At 39.2% G+C, this 20,944-nt stretch overlaps 1 protein-coding gene across 5 annotated transcripts in view; it reads right to left on the reverse strand.

Moving 5' to 3' along the window:
- Positions 1 to 3,530: 3,530 nt before the first annotated feature.
- zmym4.1 (zinc finger MYM-type containing 4, tandem duplicate 1) overlaps positions 3,531 to 20,944 on the reverse strand; it is a 185,147-nt gene continuing 167,733 nt past the window's right edge. For all 5 annotated transcript variants that reach the window (XM_080211717.1, XM_080211720.1, XM_080211716.1 and 2 more), the window contains 7 exons: positions 19,319 to 19,422; positions 18,981 to 19,152; positions 17,646 to 17,797; positions 13,064 to 13,178; positions 11,362 to 11,610; positions 9,821 to 9,947; positions 3,531 to 7,938 (listed from right to left, as the gene is read on the reverse strand). In XM_080211717.1, the coding sequence (XP_080067843.1) occupies positions 7,728 to 7,938; positions 9,821 to 9,947; positions 11,362 to 11,610; positions 13,064 to 13,178; positions 17,646 to 17,797; positions 18,981 to 19,152; positions 19,319 to 19,422 (1,130 nt within the window). In that variant the 3' untranslated portion in view covers positions 3,531 to 7,727. The remainder of the gene's footprint in view (positions 7,939 to 9,820; positions 9,948 to 11,361; positions 11,611 to 13,063; positions 13,179 to 17,645; positions 17,798 to 18,980; positions 19,153 to 19,318; positions 19,423 to 20,944) is intronic.

Raw genomic sequence — 20,944 nt, forward strand, 5'->3', positions numbered from 1 at the left:
GCACTTTCTACTAAATCAAGAAAAAAGCGCATTTATGTAACACCTTCACAGCAGTATAACGTCCCAAGGCATTGCATAAAGGTAGGTGATGGCCAAGCAATCTTAGCACTAGACTATTAACCCAGAAACTCAGCTACTGTTCTGGAAAGCTGGATTCGATGAACTGAAGGTGCTGAAGTGTTCTAATACTCATCCTGATTAAAAGGGTGGCACTCTCGCAACTTCCATTGGAGCTGTGTTCCCAACGTTGGATGGCCAATCAATACCAATTTATATCAATCAGCTCCCTACAGTCTCCACACTGGCACATCATTTCAGTTTTCTGCTGAGCAATTGCACCATTACATAACCTACAAAGTCCTGTGTCTTGTGATGCCACGAGGCAGCAGGCATTATACGATAGGACAAACAAGAATTATTTAACAGTTCAAATGATTCCTTTGGTTAGCAATCTAGCATGCCGCATTGTGTAATAAAAACAGAAAATGCTGAAATACTTAATTGGTCTGGCAGCATCTATGGAGAATTAGCTTTTCAGGTAGTGACGTTTCACTAGGATTGGAAAAAAATTAGGAATGTAAGAGATTTAAAGTGCACACAGACACAGAAGGTGGCAGTGTGATAAGAACAAAGGGAAATCTGTGATAGAATATAAAATCCCCACAGTGCTGAAGGAGGCCATTCAGCTCATTGAGTCAGCACTGATCACAATCCCACCCAGTCCCTATTCCTGTAACCCCACATATTTACCCTGCTATTCCTCTGACATTAGGGTCAATTTAGCATGGCCAATCAACCTAATCAGCACATCTTTGGACTGTGGGAGGAAACCCATGCAGACACTGGGAAAATGTGCAAACTTCACAGACAGTAACCCAAGACCAGAATTGAACCCATGTTCCTGGCGCTGTGAGGCAGCAGTGCTAACCACTGTGTCGCCCTGAGTGGAAGAGATTAGAACAGGAAGGGTGAGGGAAAAAGGAGGGGCATTTCCTGCATTTGAAGAGAAATCCAGACTCCCACTGTTAGCTTGACTACAGAGAGAGCAAAAATATGGGAAGCTGAACAGAAATGGCTGAAGGTTCTGCCTGTCATGATGTGGACAAGAGAGTTTGGACAATGTTCAGATGAAGATAAAAGGAAGACATATCAGAAACACTGGTATAGAAGCTGGCATCATGTGGCAGAGATGCAGATACTGGAAGAATGGAATAGTTTCCTCACAAAAAGTGGTGGGAGATAATCAAGGTCGGCATGGAAGTCAATGAACTTGCTGTGGATTTTGGTCAATGGTTTACTGAGACAGAGTTCAAGGAGGAGAAGAGTTGGAGTTGGATCTGGTGAAGATGAAGAAGGTTATAAGTTGGAAGAAAATTTGACATTCTCCAGTTCAGGGTGAGAGCACTAAACGGATTTAAATCAATGAACCTCCTCTGGACAGATCAATGTTCCTTTGCGTAACCCATTACCACTCCGTTTTCCTTTGCACCACAATGGCTGATCAGGTAACCCACACATTCTTGGAGTGTGGGAGGCAACTGGAATACCTGGAGGAAACCCATGTAGACACCGGGAAAACATGCAAACTCTACAGTCACTCAAGACCAGAATCAAACCCAGGACCCTAGCACTGAGAGGCAGCAGTGTTCACCAATGTGCCTACCACTGTGCCACCACGCTAAGGGTGTGAAAGACACTTTATGAATGCAATTTCTTTTTCTTCCTTTTTGTGATTCAGTCTGCACACAGAAGGCCCAGTCTAACTGAGCCATCATGGAGACAGCCATTCCTTAATCACGTTGTTCATGCCATTACTCTAAAATGCCAAGCTGCTGCCGACTTGTACAAACTGAGTCATTTGTCAAAATGATGTATGATAGCATGTCAGGGTTCGCTTTCTGCTTTATCTAATCAAACTAAAAGGAAAACAAGATTGTTTTGCTTAATTACCTGAAATATATATTCCTCTCAAGCACTGAAACACTTGTTAGATAACAAATCCCACCAGGTAAACAGGAAATGTTTGTTAAGATAAGCCTATCAGTCTGGAGGGAGAGGTCAGTCTAAAGCATCGGAAATGGCATCGCCTGCAGGAAGTGCCTGGTGCCATAGTTACTGCAGTTGTATCGTTAAACCTGGTATTTTACTTTTGCATCTAGTTGCTATTTCAAAATGCCTTATCTCAACTTGTCAATTAGGTGGTTAATTAGTTAATTAGCATGTACCAATTAAACAGATATTTGATGTATTCATGGTTAGAGGAAACCATAATCACTAAGCTTGTTTAATGTTTACTGGAGCACTTTGCTGGCCGTTCCCTTTCTGCTCTGTGGCCTTTACGAATGGCTCTTTACAATTAAAACATATGAGAAAACAATAATGATGATAAGGGTTATGAGAACTGCAGGTCTTTTAATGCCACTTCCATCATTTCCCTGTCCTATTCTAATTGTTATTGTTGGCTTTGCTTGTCAGGCGAATGATAGCAAACAGCGAGCTAGAGTGAGGGGAAAGGAGGTGGGGACAGAATGTTTTAGCAGATCTGGCAATAGTCACTGATTCTGCTTTGAAATATTACCTACTTGGGACAACTCACTCTCAAGACTGAACATAGGGGTTGGCAATCTCTACAATTCCTGCTGACGTTATTTTTATTAATTGTCACATGTATTGGGGGACAGTGAAAAAGTATTGTTTGTTTGTACACTATACAGACAAAACGCACTGTTCATAAAGTGTATAGGGGAGAAGGTGCAGGATGTAGTGTTACAGTTCTAGCTAGGGTGTAGGGAAAGATCAGCTTACTATATAATAGGTCCAAAGGTCTGATGCAGCAGGTAAGAAGCTGTTCTGGAAATCGGTTGGTCTGTGACCTCAGACTTTTGCATCATTTTCCCAGGTGAAGAAGGTGGAAGAGTAGGCCAGGGGCATGTGGGGTCCTTGATTATGCTGGGTGCTTTGCTGAGGTAGAAATGTTATTGAATATTTTTTTCAAACTTTACTGCTTAAAATTATAGTGGATGTGAGGGGGAACAGTACACATGATGCAGCATTTAAAAGAATAAACTTGCATTTACATTTAGTGCCCTTCACATTTGTAACATGACCTTGAGAGCAAAAAAGAGCTAATCCGTACACAGCAAGATCCCACCAACATGAAAAGAGCAATTAGGCAAAGGTGCTAAAGTACAAGTAGTTTTTATTTAAAGCCATGATTGTATTAAATGGCAGAGCAGGCTCGAAAGGCAAAATCGTCTACTTCTGTTCCTAGTTCTTACAATTTACCTTTTCTGCCATCTGCTTTAATACCACCTTAAGTTGCAATCCTTTGTTTTAAAATGCCTCGATCCTTGGGGAACGTTGCCATCGGTCTTTCTAGCATCCATTTTTCTCTTTCTCGGCATTACTTTGAGCTGACGCCAGAATCAAGGGCATCTCTGATATCCAGAAATCAATGGCAACAACGAGGCTAAGCAGCCAATCGCATTGAATAATTCTCACAGACAGCAAAGCAGAAAGTAACAAAAAAATTTAACCTTCATTTTTTAATAATGTTTCAGATAGCAAAATAAAGATGAGAACAGACACGAGATTACATTGCAAACTGAAATGTTATGTACAAACTTTAATCTGTGGCACGTATAATAGAGAAAGCTGACAATGTAAGATTAGACGTTTTTTCGGCCAGTTGTTTGTCAGAAATTGTAAACGTAATGTGCTATTACAAACTGAATTACACCTCATTCAATGAGGTAACATTATCAATGTATTTTCAGAAAGTATAAAAATGGTAGATCACATCAATTCAAATTTCCGACTGTGGAGACTTCAATGGTGCACTTTTGCGAAATAGCAGGGATTCACTGACAAATTTTCAATTTTCATGTTTAATTGTGCAGGTGCAGGCTTCGTCATCGGTTTCACAGTTGTAATGACAACAAACATTGATAATTTCCTCATTATTGCAGTAATGAACCCCAGAATTAACATATCAACTGCACAAGGTCTCAGCAGAACCACTTCAAGGCTGTGAAATAATTACAGAATAGTGCCTATGAACTGTGAGAATATCCTCCTTTTCCTTCTAGCCATTCATTCCTTTCTGTGGCTTCAAGTGTAATTTTACATTTAAAGATCATCATCCAAGGTTTTTCAAATCTAGCAGTCTGTAAATTCACTGATTTTGGGATTTTTTCCTCCTCCCTGCAATGTGATGCCAATCATTAAAAGTGGAATGCTCGACCTTTTAGTAATCAAATTATAATGTGGCTGCACATGCTGGAAGATACTGCTGCTTCATCCAACAATAATGAATCATTATTCCTTGAAATGTTAAGCAGCTATGGTATTTAAACACACCTGAGTATAGTAATTAATAAGTCATTTACCTATAAAGAGTAAGAGGTCTGTAACAATTCTCCTGTTGCAAAATAATCTCAACATCTTTTAAAAGGGACTTTCCAGTAATTTATACACGTCTCATTTCCATTACTGTAGACTTAATCTGTTTACACAAGACAAATTTTCTAGTTTGAGGACTGGTGGGATTTACCTTCCTCTCCAGAAGGTAAGACAAGATATTACCAATACCATTCTCTTCAATTTCTATGGAGAATTTTCTACATTAATTTTAACATACATCAGACAAGACCAATTGAACCAGAGACATCCAAGCAGTAATGAGTACAAATGGCTATAGATTAAAAAAAGAATTTTTATTCAGGTAACATAAATATTCACTTATTTTTGTTCATTTTACTATAAGTTGAATTAAGTTTGACTAAAAACTTTAAAAAGGCTCATAAATGACAGCAGCTGAATCCTGTAGTTCTTACTGATAAATATTAAAGGGACATAGTCGTTTGATACAACGTCTTGCACTTTATACTAGGTTTGTGAATAGAAGTGTAAAAAAAATCTACAGCAATGATCACAGAGTTCTTTACCTTTTAGAAGGATTTTTTTTAATATAAAAGGTAGCACTGTGCTAAAACATTCCTGCAGCTCCATGATCCTGGATACTCAGGCTTTTCAACTGGAATTTCAGGTTGTTGTTTCTGGTCATTTCACACATTCAGCCTGCCTGAAAACCACCCCACAAAAAAAAAATAGACTGTGCCCCTTTAAAATGTACTTACAGCACTGTGATATTATCTGAACAGAATTGAATTAGGGAAAAAATGCATTGATTATAAAATAACAGTCACTGACTTTTGGCCATTAAAAGTCATTATGCTCTTCAATGATTAGAAAAGAACTGCTGGTTCTATTTGGAATGAATCTTACAATGCATACAGTTTTATTTAAAACCCGATCACGAGAGGACCATTCACTTCTTGGGTGGTAACATTCAAGAGTTGCTCAGAAATTTGTAAAATACGTCAAAGTCTGAAAACCAAACTAGGTAATTCTTCCCCAACGCCAAACATTTCATCTCATCCTTTTTACTAACTGAAAATGTTTCAGAAAATGTACTTAGCTAACTTTAATTTACCTCCCCTCAGATTTACATGACTTGGTAATAGGCGAGAGACATCCTGCAACATTCAAGATGACCACTTGCAGTCAGATGAGATGATAGGCTAGAAACTCTAGCAATAGGCTAGAAACACTATCCTCTCATCTCTGGGGTCTGGAATTTGACCTAGCTAGGTCCTGACGCTGGTGATGGCTTGAAATTTAATGAATTCAAGCAGTCAGAACCCAGTGCAAGCCCTCAGCACAACAGTGTTCAGAATTCAGCACAAGTTAACACTAAATTAGTACTGTCACATAATGACTGGAAATGGAATATTTACATTATGCATTAGGGATGCTCTTCTAGATAGTGGTTAAGGCACATTGTTGGGACGCTGGAGTTTCACCCTGTATCTTAACCAATGGTTTATCCAAACTGGAGATGGATTACTGATGACACGAGGTGCAAGTGGAAAAATCTTCGGTTTCTCAGTTTAAGCTTTCTGCCAAGAAGTTCACTAGAAAGAAACAAACATAAACAATAGGCAAATCCAGAGGAAAGCCTATGAATTAGGGATGAGATTTTCCTACATTAAGATTAATGGATGAAAATTCACAGGAGTGGATAATTTCCAAATAGCTGCTGTTAGCAAATGCTGGGAGGGGGTGCGGAAATGGAAAATCTCCCTAAATCAGTCAGCTCCTTCAGGTGTTAAACTAAGTTTCAGTGACTGTTCCATCTTTCTAATCCTTAGTAAAATGAACTTAGATTTCTTTTGAAAATTAACTGAAATCAGGTTCACCAAAACACAGTGCCTCAGAATAAAAGGACACAAGTTTGACTGGTGAGTGCTTTCCAGTTCCAAAAGGAAATTTAAGGGTAAATTCAGTGATTCTGAGCACCTATCATCAAGCTGGGCTGGAAAGAAATGAAAATCTGAGATCGGGTACAGCACTGCAATAGTCTAAGTGGAGCTCCTTTGAACATAGTTCGTTGAGACTGTAAATGAATTCACCTGTCAGGTCATTAGTTAAATATATATCCACAGGAAGGGACGGAGAAAATTATAAAAAATAAATAATTTCCTCCTCCACCACTTTTCTACATCTTCTACTTGTATTTTTCAGTCCAGCAGCAGGTATGCTGCCTGGGTTGGGAAATTGTGAGTAAATGATATACTTTTGTTAATAGAATGAAGCAAAAAAAAAATTAAAACTTCCCTCCTAATGGGGAAAAAAACAATGCGTCTAGTTCACAGAATTTCCATGTACAAAACGTCTTTTGCGAAACTAAACTCAAAACTGTATCTAGTGTATTAACTACTTTCAAGTTCCCCATTGTATACGCAAACGGGGAACAGTGCGTTTCTCGGCTAATGTAGAGGTAAAAGGTACTTTCACACAAACGCCTGTTTACTACAATGCAAACTGTATTATATAACAAGGAGTACATTGGGTTTTTCTACAAATGTAATGAGTTCGGAGTATGTAAAGTCTGACCAGGCTTCACATAAGCAATTATTTTATACACAGTAAAGATATAAATGTAATTAAAATGTATGTACAAAAACATCGGCAAGAACCTAAACTTATAACAACATCCTTTTAGCTGCCCATCACCTTCAAAATATACAAATTTATACTCATGTGTACATCTACACCTAAACTTACAGCACACGGATCTCCTCTAAATGAAATGTGAGCACAGAACATTTTAACAAGGGGTTAGTAGATGCATTTCAATGTTATTTTTTTAAAAACAAAAATTTCACAGTTAACAGCAATCTAGGAACTAAACATTGTGTTTTCATTCATAGGTGTTAACATTTAAATGGCGAAATACTGTCTCTATGACCTTCAAACGTGGCTGCAACATTCTAAAGTGGTAGTATTGCCATTTAAATACTTCTTGGCGTGTTCCTTGCGCCCTCTCCCCACCCACCCAGTTTTCCCACTCTCCCTATAAATGAATTTGTTGCATTGGTTTTCACAATGAAAATCCAGTGAATCGGCGTGGGATAAAAACAAATCCACATCACTTGTCTTTAACAAAAAAATATTTAAACCGCAATTGTTTAAAAGCACCAAGATTTCTTGTCAATTTAATTATCAACATCAATTTTTTTTTGACCAGTGTGTTTATCAATCCTCCCTTTCCTGTCCCCCAAATTAACCCACAGGAAGAGTATGCTATACTTTTAGCAGTCTGTTACTCTTCATGGGTACATGCATTCTAAAATTCAGTGCTTAAAAATGGATAAAAATCTAGTTCATTCAAACGCATCTTCCTCTTCAGCATCCTCATGATTGACCTTTGCAAGTTCCTCGTGAACCTCCCTCACCATGAGAATACGAGTTAACATGGCATCCAAAATGGCAGGGTCAGTTGGTAAAGTTGAATACCACATGGGGCTATCAGGCACACACGAGCGTTCCGGCTGAAGGTAGAAAACGTCACTTCTTGACTTCACACTCTCAGAACTATTGAGCAGTTGAAAATACATCTGGTTAGTTAACTTTTTATTAATTATAAAGAACTATTAATTTTTTATTTCAAATAGAATGCCAATATGTAAACATCAATGCAAAAGCAAAATACTGCTAATTCTGGAAACACGAAATAAGAACAGAAACGCTGGAAATGCACAACAGATCTGGCAGCATCCGTGGAGAAAGAAACAGAAATAACGCTTCAGGTTGATGAGCTTTCAGAGTTGAAAAGAGTTGGAGATGTAACCAAGCACGAAAGCATGGTAGTAGGGGAAGAATAAAAGGGAATGCTAGTGACAGTGGAAGGCAGGAGAGATGAAATGACAACTATAATGGCATTGCAAAACAAAAAGAGATAGTAATGGAACATGAAACAAAAGATGAGTCTGGAGGAGGTGTAAATGGGAATAACAAAGCAAAATGCAAAAGATGATAAGATCACAACCTGAAATTGCTGATCAAGTGTTGTATCCAGAAGGACGTAAAGTGCATAAATGAAAGGTGAGGTGTTGTTCCTTGGGTCTGAGTACAAAAAGTTGGAGTGAGAGCAGAGCCGAGTATTAAATGACAGGTGACCACAAACTCAAGGTCACGCGTGTGGATCCGAACAAAATCACCCAACTGCACCCAATCTCCCCATTATCCACCATACGTTCACCACCTCCCGTTGTTAATGGACAACAATTCCTCATTCCTGGCTTAATCCCATTCCCCCAATTTCTCCATATCAGTCACAGTTGTTCTGACCTTGCAGCATTCCATAACAGTGCATCCAACATTTTTTTCTTTTTGCTCAAATAAGAACGCCACCTCAGCCTACTGTAGTTTTCAGAGTCCATTTTATTTCCTGTTTTCACTATTTCTCTTCCTTCTGAGGACCATGACAGGGTTCCCGATGCCCCTGCTTTCCACCCCAAGGTTTCCACATTCAACAGACAATCTTCATTGCACCACCTCCACCACTATACACATCTTCCCCTCTCCTCTCCCTTCCGCATTTCAAAAATCGCATTCCCTCCACAACATCCTAGTCACCCGCCGCACTCCCTCCCCCATCCCACTGTACGTTCCCATGCAAGCTCAGGAGATGTTACATCTGCAATTTTACCTCTTCCCTAATCGTCACCCAAGGCTGCAAAACACTCCATGATAGAACAGCAATTTACTTGTCATTCTTTCAATTTAATACCAGATAACATTCCAGTCTCCTCTACAATCAGGAGCCCAAACAGATATGTTGTAACAGGTTTGCCACACACTTGAATACAATCTCCAAGCACGACCCTACATTTCCATTTGCCAAGCATTTTAAAGCTCCCACTCTGGTCTCAGCTTCCTACACGGTTCCAACGAAGCTCAAGGATCAGCAGCCCAACTTTCATTTAGGTACTTCACAGCCTTCCCAACCCAACACCAAATCTAACAATTTCACGTCATAATCACCGTTCAATTTTTTACTTTTGTTTCTTGGCTTCATTTTCTCATTTTCAATGGCAGCTCTGGTAAATAATCTGCTAATACCATTTACACCTCCTCTCAAGCCATTTTTTGCTTCTGTACTCATTCCAATACTATCCTCTTTTGCTTTGTAACATTATCCATGTTGTCATTTAATGTCCCCTATCTTACACCTTTGCAGAGACTTCCCCTTTTATTATTTCTTCTTTCCTTGCCTCTGAACACACCTGTTTTCAGGTTGATGACTCTTCCTTGAAACCTGAGACATTAACTGTTTCTCACTCTCTACAGATGTTGTCTGCCTCCTGCGTGCTTTAAGCATTTTCCATTTCTATTGTAAACACTGAATTTGTTGCATTTCATATACAGTTAATTTCATCTTTCAAGACAGATTTTACAAAAATTGATAGCATACCATTTAGACAGGTAGAATTCGAAGAGGCGTACTGGACATCTGAGTGGATTATCAGTGTTTTCAGCCATTTCCATAGCACCTTCCTCCTCTTCTTCACTGCGTTTCCTTTTTCCAAATTGCAACTTATCTACATTAGAAACACAAATCAGCAAATACAACATTATCTCTTCTATCCCCATGGCATCATCAGTACTGGGTTTAGACTTGGTTCCTGTTTTTCTCAGCCTATTAACTTTCCTCTTTTGTTTCTATGAAAGATCTCAAAATATAGGGAAAAATTCAGCACCACACTGATTTGACAAGACACTGTTACAGGAATCCCTCAGGCTGCTTGACTGTGATCCTAAAGATAAAAACTGCATATTGTAAAAGCGCATTATGTCTTGTTTTAAATGAATTGTGTGTGTGTTGGACCATGTCACATCTCATCACCATACTCTTTTCTCTGTGACAATACAGACCAATGTCTTGATCTGATGCCCTGAACTGTCAATTAATTGTGTTTGACATTTGAAAGGCGCATTCTTTATCCATCTTGAGATAACTTGAATTTCCATAGAAATCTGGATTCCTAGATAACATTATCAGTTTCTTGAATTTCAGTCATTAAGGAAGATACAAGGGTGCTGCTTCTGATAATTTTCTACGTTGTCAAACTGAATAGAATCATTCCCCTTTCATTAACCTCTGCACAGATGGTTAAATGGGCTGCAGTCACAATAGCTGGATTATTGCACAACCTCTGCAGTTACAAACTTAAGGTTGAAACCACTCAAAACAACATTAAATTTTTGGTGAATACACTATTGGCAAAGCACTTGTGCCACCAATCACTTGCTGTCTGATTGCCTTGTCCGAAGTGCAGTTAACTATTACCTGAAGGGCTACAATTGCAAGAGAATGCACTAGGCCAGAGGATAACAGGACCTTGCATATAAATAGATTACTTCTGCATCATAGGAAATTCTCCACATGAAAAATACAAAACACTGAACAAGGAATCTTCTTACTACTGTAAATACTTAAAATCTTAACTGCTTTAAACATTATTCACTGGACAACTCCACTGTCCAGTGAATGGAGTTCATTGGAGTTATAGCTCCATTGTAGCTATAACTACAAAGCTATAACTTTGTAGTTATAGCTACAAAGTGGCATTCACATTGTACTCCACTGTTTCCTGAGCAACGTGCATTGAAATAATGGGAACAAGTGTGGAAACCCTACTCAGGTTCAGATAGTTCCATTGGCCAATGTAGATTAATGGGTAACTGTAGGATCAGCCACACAGCATTAGAGAGAAGTGTACTGTGAACTGGACAGCTTCAGTTCATGGGTAACGTTTAATTTGCAGGTCACAATTTGATTAACAAGCATGTGGCTAGAGGAAGACTTGAAGTTTCCTTACTTTATTTCAGCACAAACTATTTGGATCATTTTGTGCTCACAAGAACTAGCTGCCATTTTGTGATAGAATTTCACCAAGTGGTGCCCCAATATGCTGTCAAACATTTGGTAAGAAAAATAAAGTATTTTTGTACCTATATCTTTGTCCTTTTTGTACATGGGTGGGAAGAATCGAAGGTAGGTCAGTTTTGTGTTATGTTTCAGAGATTTTGTACATCTCATTACATGAGCAAAAGAAAGCTTCATATGTTCACTGATGCTTTTCAGCTGGAAGTACTTGGTGTTGAAAAATAGTAATGTGTTGAGCAGGACTGTCGGAGAATATGCTCCAAGTTGTTTACACTCCCATAAATGTTCTTCTTCAATTCGACAAAATAACTGGCCTGCAGACAAAACAGTGAGACAGTGAGTTCAGCATCAAGCACGGGGAGTATGCTGTTCATAAAGTAAAATACAGCTCAGGAACAGGTCATTGAGACCTCCAAGCCTGGACCGATCATGATGCCCTTACAAACTAAAAAAAGTCTTCTGCCCTTACTTGGTCCATATCTCTCTCCCTTCCTATTCACGTACCCATCCAGATGCCTTTTCCTTTCAACTTGTTAATGATTCTTGCATCTATCTCAAGAACATACATAGCACCAAAAGAGAGCATCTGGGATCTGAATGAACCGCACAAGGTTATATGTGTGGCATGGTGCTACAGTGGTTAGCATTGCTGCCTCACAGCACCAGGGATCTGGGTTCAATTCCAGCCTTGGGTAACTGTCAATGTAGAGTTTGCATGTTCTCGCCATGTCTGCGTGGGTTTCCTCCAGATGTTCCTATTTCCTCCCACACTCCAAAGATGTCGGGGTTAGGTGAATTAGCCATGCTAAATAGACCCTAGTGTCAAGTGATTAGTGGGGGGTACACATGGGGTTACGGGGATAGGGCCTGGGTGGGGTTGTGGTCGGTGCATTGTAGGATTTTATGATCTATGATGTGTCTTCTCAATCAACCACTTTGAAGGGCCGTGAAATTATGTAATAGTTACAAGCTCAATTACGTGTTGGCAGATAAACTCTAATCAAATTGAGGCATAATGTAGTTCTGGGTTACCATACTGTAACCATCCTGTGAGAAACAGGCCAATAATCCAATCATGAGGTTAACAGAAAACCCAAATCCTTAGTTTTGACATTTGACCATAAAGCCACCACTTTTTTTAAGCAGAATGGTTCACAGTTTTAAAACACATGAATTAGAAATTGGTACTTGGTAATTTATTTTTCCTCAGAAGGGAACAATATCAAAAATACTTAAGATAACTTTCCATGAGTGCATAGTGCTTCAAGGGGTAAAGCAAAACAAAAAGGGCTGAATTTCAAGTAGTCACGTATATAAATGTTCTTCCCCTTTGGTTAGGATTTTTTAGTGTCTCTAGTGACATAAGGCAAAGGGCTATTCGGAAACTCAAATTTGGAAGAAACACACAGTTGACTGAGGTGATGCAGAAATACCCCTACAGGAGGATGCCTGGAAGCCATAAATATGCATCTCCTGATCAAAGGAGTTAACAAAAGACTTTTTTTTAATATAAATGAAACAGTTACATAAATTAATGCATATAACGGAATAGAAAGCGCACTTCTCCAACTCTATGCACGAGAGCCGCATTGCCACTTGCCGTAACTCCCAATGGATTCCATGCTGTAATGTTATGCTGGAGTCTGCCCAAGAATAATGCCAAACTTAACTTTTTATGAAATGACTAAGGCACGCTACAGTTCATGTAAACAGACATATTATCAAAATGGTATTACTGTTCTCAAAATGAGGAGTACAGACACTTACCACTTGGGAGAAGCTGCGGTTGCCAAAATTTCAGAGCCTTCGTAAGTTCAGAGGTGAACTTTGAGTAGTAAAGGTCTGTGAAGATGTTATCAATCCGGCTGTTCTCAAAAATGTACTGAAAGAAAGCAAAACATCTGAATTTTGTAGTTTTCAAAACATTATCTCATTGGTCGAGAACATGAGCTCCCTATCTGGCTTCAATTCTTAACACAATTCCAGGAGGTCAAATGGCAATATTTAACTGACTGAATGGCAGAGGCCTGTTTAAAGCAAGAACGTCTTTAATAGCATTGTAGGACCATTTAAAATTACACATTGTTTGTGTGCTGAAGCTTCATACTGGAACGTTTAACAATGCTGCAGCGATCAATCTCTTGTCATACTCAGTTCCTGCCTAAACTGCAGAGCAAACACAAACTGCAGGTTAAATGATTCCTCAGATGAGGCAGAAAATCATTTGATGAGATACTTAGAGCAGTTGTTTCCAATCCTTTCAGTAACAAGGCAGACTTCAATGAAACAAACAATTCAACGGCACACACCTTTTTTTTCAGCTGAATCGAGTGCTCATTAAACACCCCAAAAAGGGGTAGTGAACTGAAAGTGGCCGATCACATATAAGGAGTAGGGCATAGGGTGTGCTACAATTTCAGCAATCGGCTACAAACGAAGTACTTCCTCACTAGGGTGGCACGGTAGAAGAGGGGTTAGCATTGCTGCCTCACTGCGCCAGGGATCTAGATTCAATCCCAGCTTCAGGTGAACGTGTGGAATTTGCACATTCTCCCAGTGTCCACGTGGGTTTCCTTTGGGTGCTCCAATTTCCTCCCACAATCCGAAGATGTGTGGGTTGGGTGCATTGGCCGTGCTAAATTACCCTTAGTATCAGGGAGATTAGCAGAGTAAGTGTGTGAAGTTACGGGGAGGGGGCCTGGGTGGGATTGCTACCAGTGTAAGCTCGATGGACTGAACGACCCTTCTGCCCTGTAGAGATTCTATGATTCCATTTTGCAGTCACTGATCCTGTGTGCTGGTTAAATCAGCATTCAGACTCAACTTCAGTATAATTCAGTGCAACAATAATTGCTGTTAAAATGCTCATCGGTATTACACATGAAGATAAACCAATCAATACCAAACAGAAAACAAGGAAAGATATTGTGGCACTGTACTATAACTGGTGCCCATACTATATGAAAATGAACTCTTACATTTACCAAGTGTCAAATCTAAACACCAAAGCTAGTTTATTGTAACGCATTGTACAAGCTTATAATTGCAAGACATGAATTTAATTTCACAGTCCTTAACAAGATTTATTTGTTCTCCTTTATGGATTGACATCGCTTTGCATTTCACTAACTCTTAAATATCCCTGCTGTGTACTAAATAATAGCAACATTTTTATTAGGTAGTGACTAGATACAAAAGTTTATATAGGCACGTGAAGAGGAAAAGATTGGGAAGATATAGATCCCTTGCAGTCAGCAACAGGGGAATTTATAATAGGGAATAAGGAAATGATTGACCAACTAAACACCTGTTTTGTTTTTATCTTCATAAAGGAAGACACAAATGACATACCAGAAATGTTGGGGAACACATGGTTTATTGAGAGGGAGGAACTGAAAGAAATCAGTACTAGTGCAGAAATGGTACTGGGGAAATTGATGGGATTGACGGTCAATAAATCTCCAGATCCTAATCATCTGCATCCCAGACTACTTAAGGAAGTGGCCCTGGAAATAATGGATGAATTGGTGGTTATCTTCCAAGATTCTATAGACTCTGTAAACAATTCCAATAGACTGCAGGGTAACTAATGTTTATTTAATTAGGGAGTTAGAGAGGAAATAGGGAATTATAGAATCCCCACAGCACAGCAGGGAACCACTTGGCTCAGAGTCTGGACAGACCACAATCCCACCCAGGCCCTATTCCCGCAACCCCATACATTTATCCTGCTAATCCCCTGACACCAGGGTCAATTTTAGCATGGGACCAATCAACCTAACCCACAATCTTTTAACTATGGGAGGAAACCACAACACCCAGAGGAAACATATAGACAAGGGGAGCAAGTGCAAACTCCACACAGACAGCGACCAGGGCTGGAAACAAATCTGGATCCCTAGCACTGAGGCAGCAATGCTAACCACTGTACCACTATGCCACACTTATGGACCAGTCACCAGACGTTGGTCTTGGGGAAAATGGGAGAGTCCATCATAAAAGATTTAATAGCAGACACTTGGAAAACAATGGCAGAATCAGACAGGGTTAGCATGGATTTATGAAATGAAAATCATACTTGACAAATCTACTGAAATTCTTTGAGAATGTCACAAGTAGAGTTGATGAGGGGGAGCTGGTGGATGTGGTTTATTTGGACTTTCAGAAGACTTCTCCATAGAAGAATTAGCATGTAAAATTAAAGTACATAGGATTGGGGGTGGTGCATTGAGATGGATAGAAAACTAATATTTTCTGAATGGTAGGCAGTGACTTATGGGGTATTGCTGGGATTTAGTTGAGGGATCAAATTATTTAAATGAGGGACCTAAATGTAATATTTCCAAATTTGCAGATTACAGAAAGCTGGGTGGGAGGGTGAGTTGTGAAAAGGATGCAGAGATGCTTCAGTGTGATTTGGACAAGCTGAGTTGAGGGAGCAAATGCATGGCAGATGTAATATCATGTGAATAAATCTGAGGTTATCTACTGGTAGCAAATACAGGAAGGCAGATTATCTAATTGGCTATAAATTGAGAGAGGAGAATGTGCAATGAGACCTGGGTGTCCATGTACACCAGTCACTGAAGAGGAGCATGCAGGTGCAACAGGCAGTAAATGATACATTGGTCTTCATAATGACAGAATTCGAGTACAGGAGCAGAGATGTCCTGCTGCAATTATACAGGGTCTTGGTGAAGTCATACCTGGGAAAACGTGTGCAGTTTTGGTCTCCTTATCTGAGGAAGGATGCTCTTGCTATAGAGGGAGTGAGCAAAGGTTTTCAAGACTGATTCCTGGGATGGCAGAAACGATGGCGAGATTGATGCAGTTAGGATTATATTCACTAGAATTCAGAAGGATGAGGTGGGATCTCATAGAAACCTCTAAAATTCTAACAAGACTAGACAGAGTAGATGAAAGAAGTATGGTCCTGATGGTAGGGGTATCCAGAACCAGGGGTCATAGTCCAAAAATGCAGGGTAAACCTTTTAGGCTGAGAAAAGAAATTTCTTCACCCAGAGAGTGGCAAGCCTGTGACTTCTTTACCAAAGAAAGTAGTTGAGGCCAAAACATTGTATGTTTTCCAGTTGGAGTTAGATATAGTTCTTGTGGCAAAAGGGTTCAAAGGATGTAAGTTTGGCATAACTATAAGGTTCATGGTGGGAGATACAGGAGTGATGCCTGAGGTAGATTCTTCACTCAGAGTGGTTGGGGTGTGGAATACACTGCCTGCTGTGATAGTGGAGTCAGACACTTTAGGAACTTTCAAGCAGTTATTGGAATAGGCACATGGAGCACACCAGAATTATTGGGAGTGGGATAGCTTGACCTTGGGTTTAGACATAACTCGGCACAACATTAAGGGCTGAAGGGCCTGTATTGTGCTGTACTGTTCTATGTTCTATCTATGATATGGGGGGAAGGTGGGATCAGGCTATTGAGTTGGATGAGCAGCCATGATCATAATGGATAGCGGAACAGGCTCGAAGGCCCAAATAGCCTACTCATGCTCCTATTTTCTGTTTTTCTATATTTTATAAAGATTACTCTGGGCACCTGAGTGAAAAGTTGTATTGACACAAACTTTTATTGTCAATATTAGATTGAAACTTTTATTTTGTTAATTTATAGTACCCAAATCCAACAAGTCTGTCAACCTTATACCACACATGATATTAATTGGGAACTGGGTTCTCCAAAACAGCATGTGTTATCACTATAGGGAAAATGGTCACTTTTTTAAAAGTGACGACTGATTTCAAACAATGAGAGTTCATGCTGACCTACACAGGAAGGCTTCTTTTATGAAAACAGAATTGAAAATTGATTATCTCCTCCAGACCTGAATAATTTGGACATTCAAAGTTTCTCATTATCCTTCTCCTGATAAGCTTCTTTGTTAAATCTTTAACCACTGTAAATCTTTGGTTGGCAGTCTGAATACTTTAAAAATTTTAAAGTAAAAATAAGTAGAAAAATTGAAGCCATCTCCTGATGACAAGAGCACGTTACATGGATCTATATTTATAAAGAAAAATCAACCTGTAAAAGTATAAAGTAATGGAGTAAAATCATTCTCTGGTTTGATGGAACATTACTGTAATTTTCCACTGCTTCTCTCGAACTAATTGCAGTTTAATAACAGACAGGTGCAAACACCAGTCAGTGTGACACCAACTGAAGGTCTTCCCACAAGACACAATTTAATACAGTCATCATAAAAAAATACAGGTCTGCATGGATATGTATAACTACATCCCATGTAACACTGTATCCTTTTAAACTGCAAAACAAAAGGCTCCATATGAATTCCATTCAGTTTAGTGTGAATAATATTGTGTAATACCTGCTGAATTCCTAGGCAAAGGTAGAAAATGCTGTCTGGCTCATATTTTTCTCCATTTGGTCGTCGTACTTCTCGAATAAATTGACAGAGTCCATAACTGAGCTCAGCAGCAGTACATGAAAGAATGTCCTCCTTTAGCTTAATTGGTCGAGCTGCACATAAATTTACATGGGTCATCAATAAGATGTCATCACCAATCACAAAACAAACATGGTTACTGAAACCAAGAGATTTGTTTTTTTTAAATAAGGGTACATCTGGGTTATGTTTCTATAAATCTCTAAACCATAAGTTTTTATCTGGGGTGGGATGCTATTGGAAGAAAGTTTAGATTAATGAATCTCCTGGCAGCTAGCATTAGCCTGGATGTTGGGCTGCACCCAAGAGCAAAACCCATGCCCACCACGTGCATCTTGATCAACGTGGAACGACAGTAAGTTCAAGCCTTCTTCCAGAATTTCAGTCCAGTCTATGCGGACACTTCATCAGTGTTTAAAGTCTCTCACTGTCAGAGGATACCACGATAAGTCAAGGTCCTAGCTGTTTATTTACATAAAGAATCTCACGGCACTCTTTCAAAGAAGCACAGGGAATTTTCCCGTTATTTTGGCTAATAACAATTCCTCCATCAACTCTCAAAGTAAATTAACTGATCATTTATCATAATGCTAACTGTGGGGCTTTAGTGCACATTGATAGCATCATATACCCCCAAATGAAGTATCTACATTTCATGCAGTTACTGTGAAACGTTTCAGGAGACCCTGAGAAGCTGAAAACACTATCAATGCAATTTCTTTCTTTATTTGCCTACAGGAAAAGAGGAATCAGAAAAATATGCAATTTCAAGTACTACAGCAAGGTGTGCCATCAGGGTACCAAGCCGAGATTTTGGCATTTGTCTCCAGGGAGTTAAGAGAAAAAAACTGATCAACATTCCACATTAGAAACCTCATTACTCAATTATAAGGCAGGATCAGCAAACCTTGGGGGCAGTTTGTATGCCATTCCCTTGGCTTAGATATGCTAATGTGGAGGCCTAAAAATGTAAAAAGCGAAAATAAGAAAAATATCAAAATTGAGATCAAAAATGACAGGTGGATCTACCACCATGGCAACGGGAAATAAGACTGGAACTACTTGCCAATGGATTAGTTACATACTTTTTGATAGACAATCAGCATATCAACAGGCACATGTTTTAGAAAACAATATACTTGTAATGTTCTCTCATTGTTGTCTTGGGTGATTTACTGAATAATGTGGAAGACTGGCTACAAAGAACTAATTTCAATTTGGATCCATTTGAGGTCAATGCCTCCTCTAACAACTTACATCCAAACCGCAGCTCCTCTGTGGGATCTCCTTTTTCGTTCCTAAACTGTACCCATCTTTTCCAAGCCTTCACACCATACATATACTTTAGAAACAGACCAACTTCATTTCCACCAGGTACAGGTTCCTGTAAAACATCTCTGGTGTACCCCACGATAGACTTCTTCCTTCCCTGAAGGAGTTAGGCAAAACAGCTCGTCAAAAAAGTTTAACGGCCAGAATTAACTAGAATTTGTACTTTTTAATGTGGGTCACTTCCCCAGTGATTAATAAATTTGCTATATAAATACATTAATCAAGTGCTGTAATCAAGCTTGATAACAAAAGATTAAGCTCACCCGTTTCCTTGGTTGTGGAATGGCATCTTTGTTCTTTGCACGTTGCCTTGCCCTGTGCTGCCGAGCTGTTGCCATTCGGTCTCGTCGAGATGATTCAAAGGTAGCTATTCCAAAATATAAGTGAAAAATTAATTTTGAAAACACTATCCAAAAGGATTTTTACATTGTTTGAAATGGAAAAGTAAGCAACTTTCATGACTTGAACCTTCATGGGAAATAGGGTTTGGGAATGATTCCAATGGACATGTATAAGAGCTTCTTTTCTCCTACAGATAAGCAGCTGACCAGACTAAAGGCAAATGATAGTCAACTAGACAAAAATACATAAAAAGAACAGTTAAAAAATTAAAGGTTATTGGGTCAGCCTAAAGGGCATTTGTGGAAGTAATGGGTAAAGCTTTTTCAGTTGTGTGAAAATCACACAACTGTCATAAACTGCATTGGACCACTGGCAGAAACTCCAGAAAAGGTTATGATGGACGTGCAGGCTACATCAGAAATATTAAAAGACTACTTTAATAATAAAGCAAGTAATTTAATACAGATGAACACATTAACTTACGTAAAACTAAGAAGCAGAAAACAGATCAGCAGCCAGCCTAATGAGATCTACCAAAGAGTCCTCAGGGAATTGCACAGATGCTCTGCAAGACCATAAAAATGAAGCTGCAATGGATGGATTCAGACCTATTCGGAGACTGGCCACCAATGCTGCCTGCAGTTGGGATTATTGCTGTTTACTATTCTATTCATACTTAGATATGGGTACTGAGGTCACAATCTGCAAGTTCACAGATAATGCAAGAGTCTGCATCAACGTTAGAACAACAAGCAATGCTCAATTCTTGCAGGCAGATCTTGATTTGCTGGAGGACTGGACTCATGACTGGTAGGTGTTGTTTGATTTGGAAAGTGCAGTTTTATGCATTTGGACAGGGCTAATGTATATCCCCTGCAGGAAAAAGCATTAAAGATGAGAAAGAGAGAGATATGGACAGCCTAAAGCAAAGACTTCAACGGCAAAGGCCTGAAACTATAGCAAGAACGAATAGAATTTTCACAGCAAGAGTTTGAGAGTGGGAGTTTAAGAGTTACTCTGGATTTGGAGTCACATATAGGCCAGACCAGATAAGGACAGCAGATTTCCTTCCCTAGAGGACATTAATAGGGCTGATGGGATTTTACGACAATGATTTCACGGTCACTATAACTCCAGATTTGCTAACTGAATTCAAATTCCACAATCCCATCATAGGATTCAAACTCAATTCCCCAGAGGATTAGCCTGAGACTCTGAATTACTAGCCTGGTGACATTAACACTGCGTAATCACCTGCCTGTTGCTCACATGTAAGATTCAGTCCTAAGATTTAACCAATACTATTCTTTAGACAGCTGTTAGGAGGTTGGGAATAGTTTAGAACAATTAGTTTTCCTGTTAGGAAGCATCTGGTCCTCACTTGGAATAGTTGATATAACAAACTCACTATGTAAAGAATCAGTGAACATGAAACCAAAATCTTTCTAACATATATGCAGCCACACATTTAATTATTTATAATACATTCAACAGATCTAAAGTGATGCCACTGTCAATCACATTGTAGATCAGCATTAATACTAAAG

Source organism: Carcharhinus amblyrhynchos, chromosome 24 (assembly GCF_965287045.1).
Source record: "Carcharhinus amblyrhynchos chromosome 24, sCarAmb.v2.hapA, whole genome shotgun sequence".
NCBI classification, from domain to species: domain Eukaryota; kingdom Metazoa; phylum Chordata; class Chondrichthyes; order Carcharhiniformes; family Carcharhinidae; genus Carcharhinus; species Carcharhinus amblyrhynchos.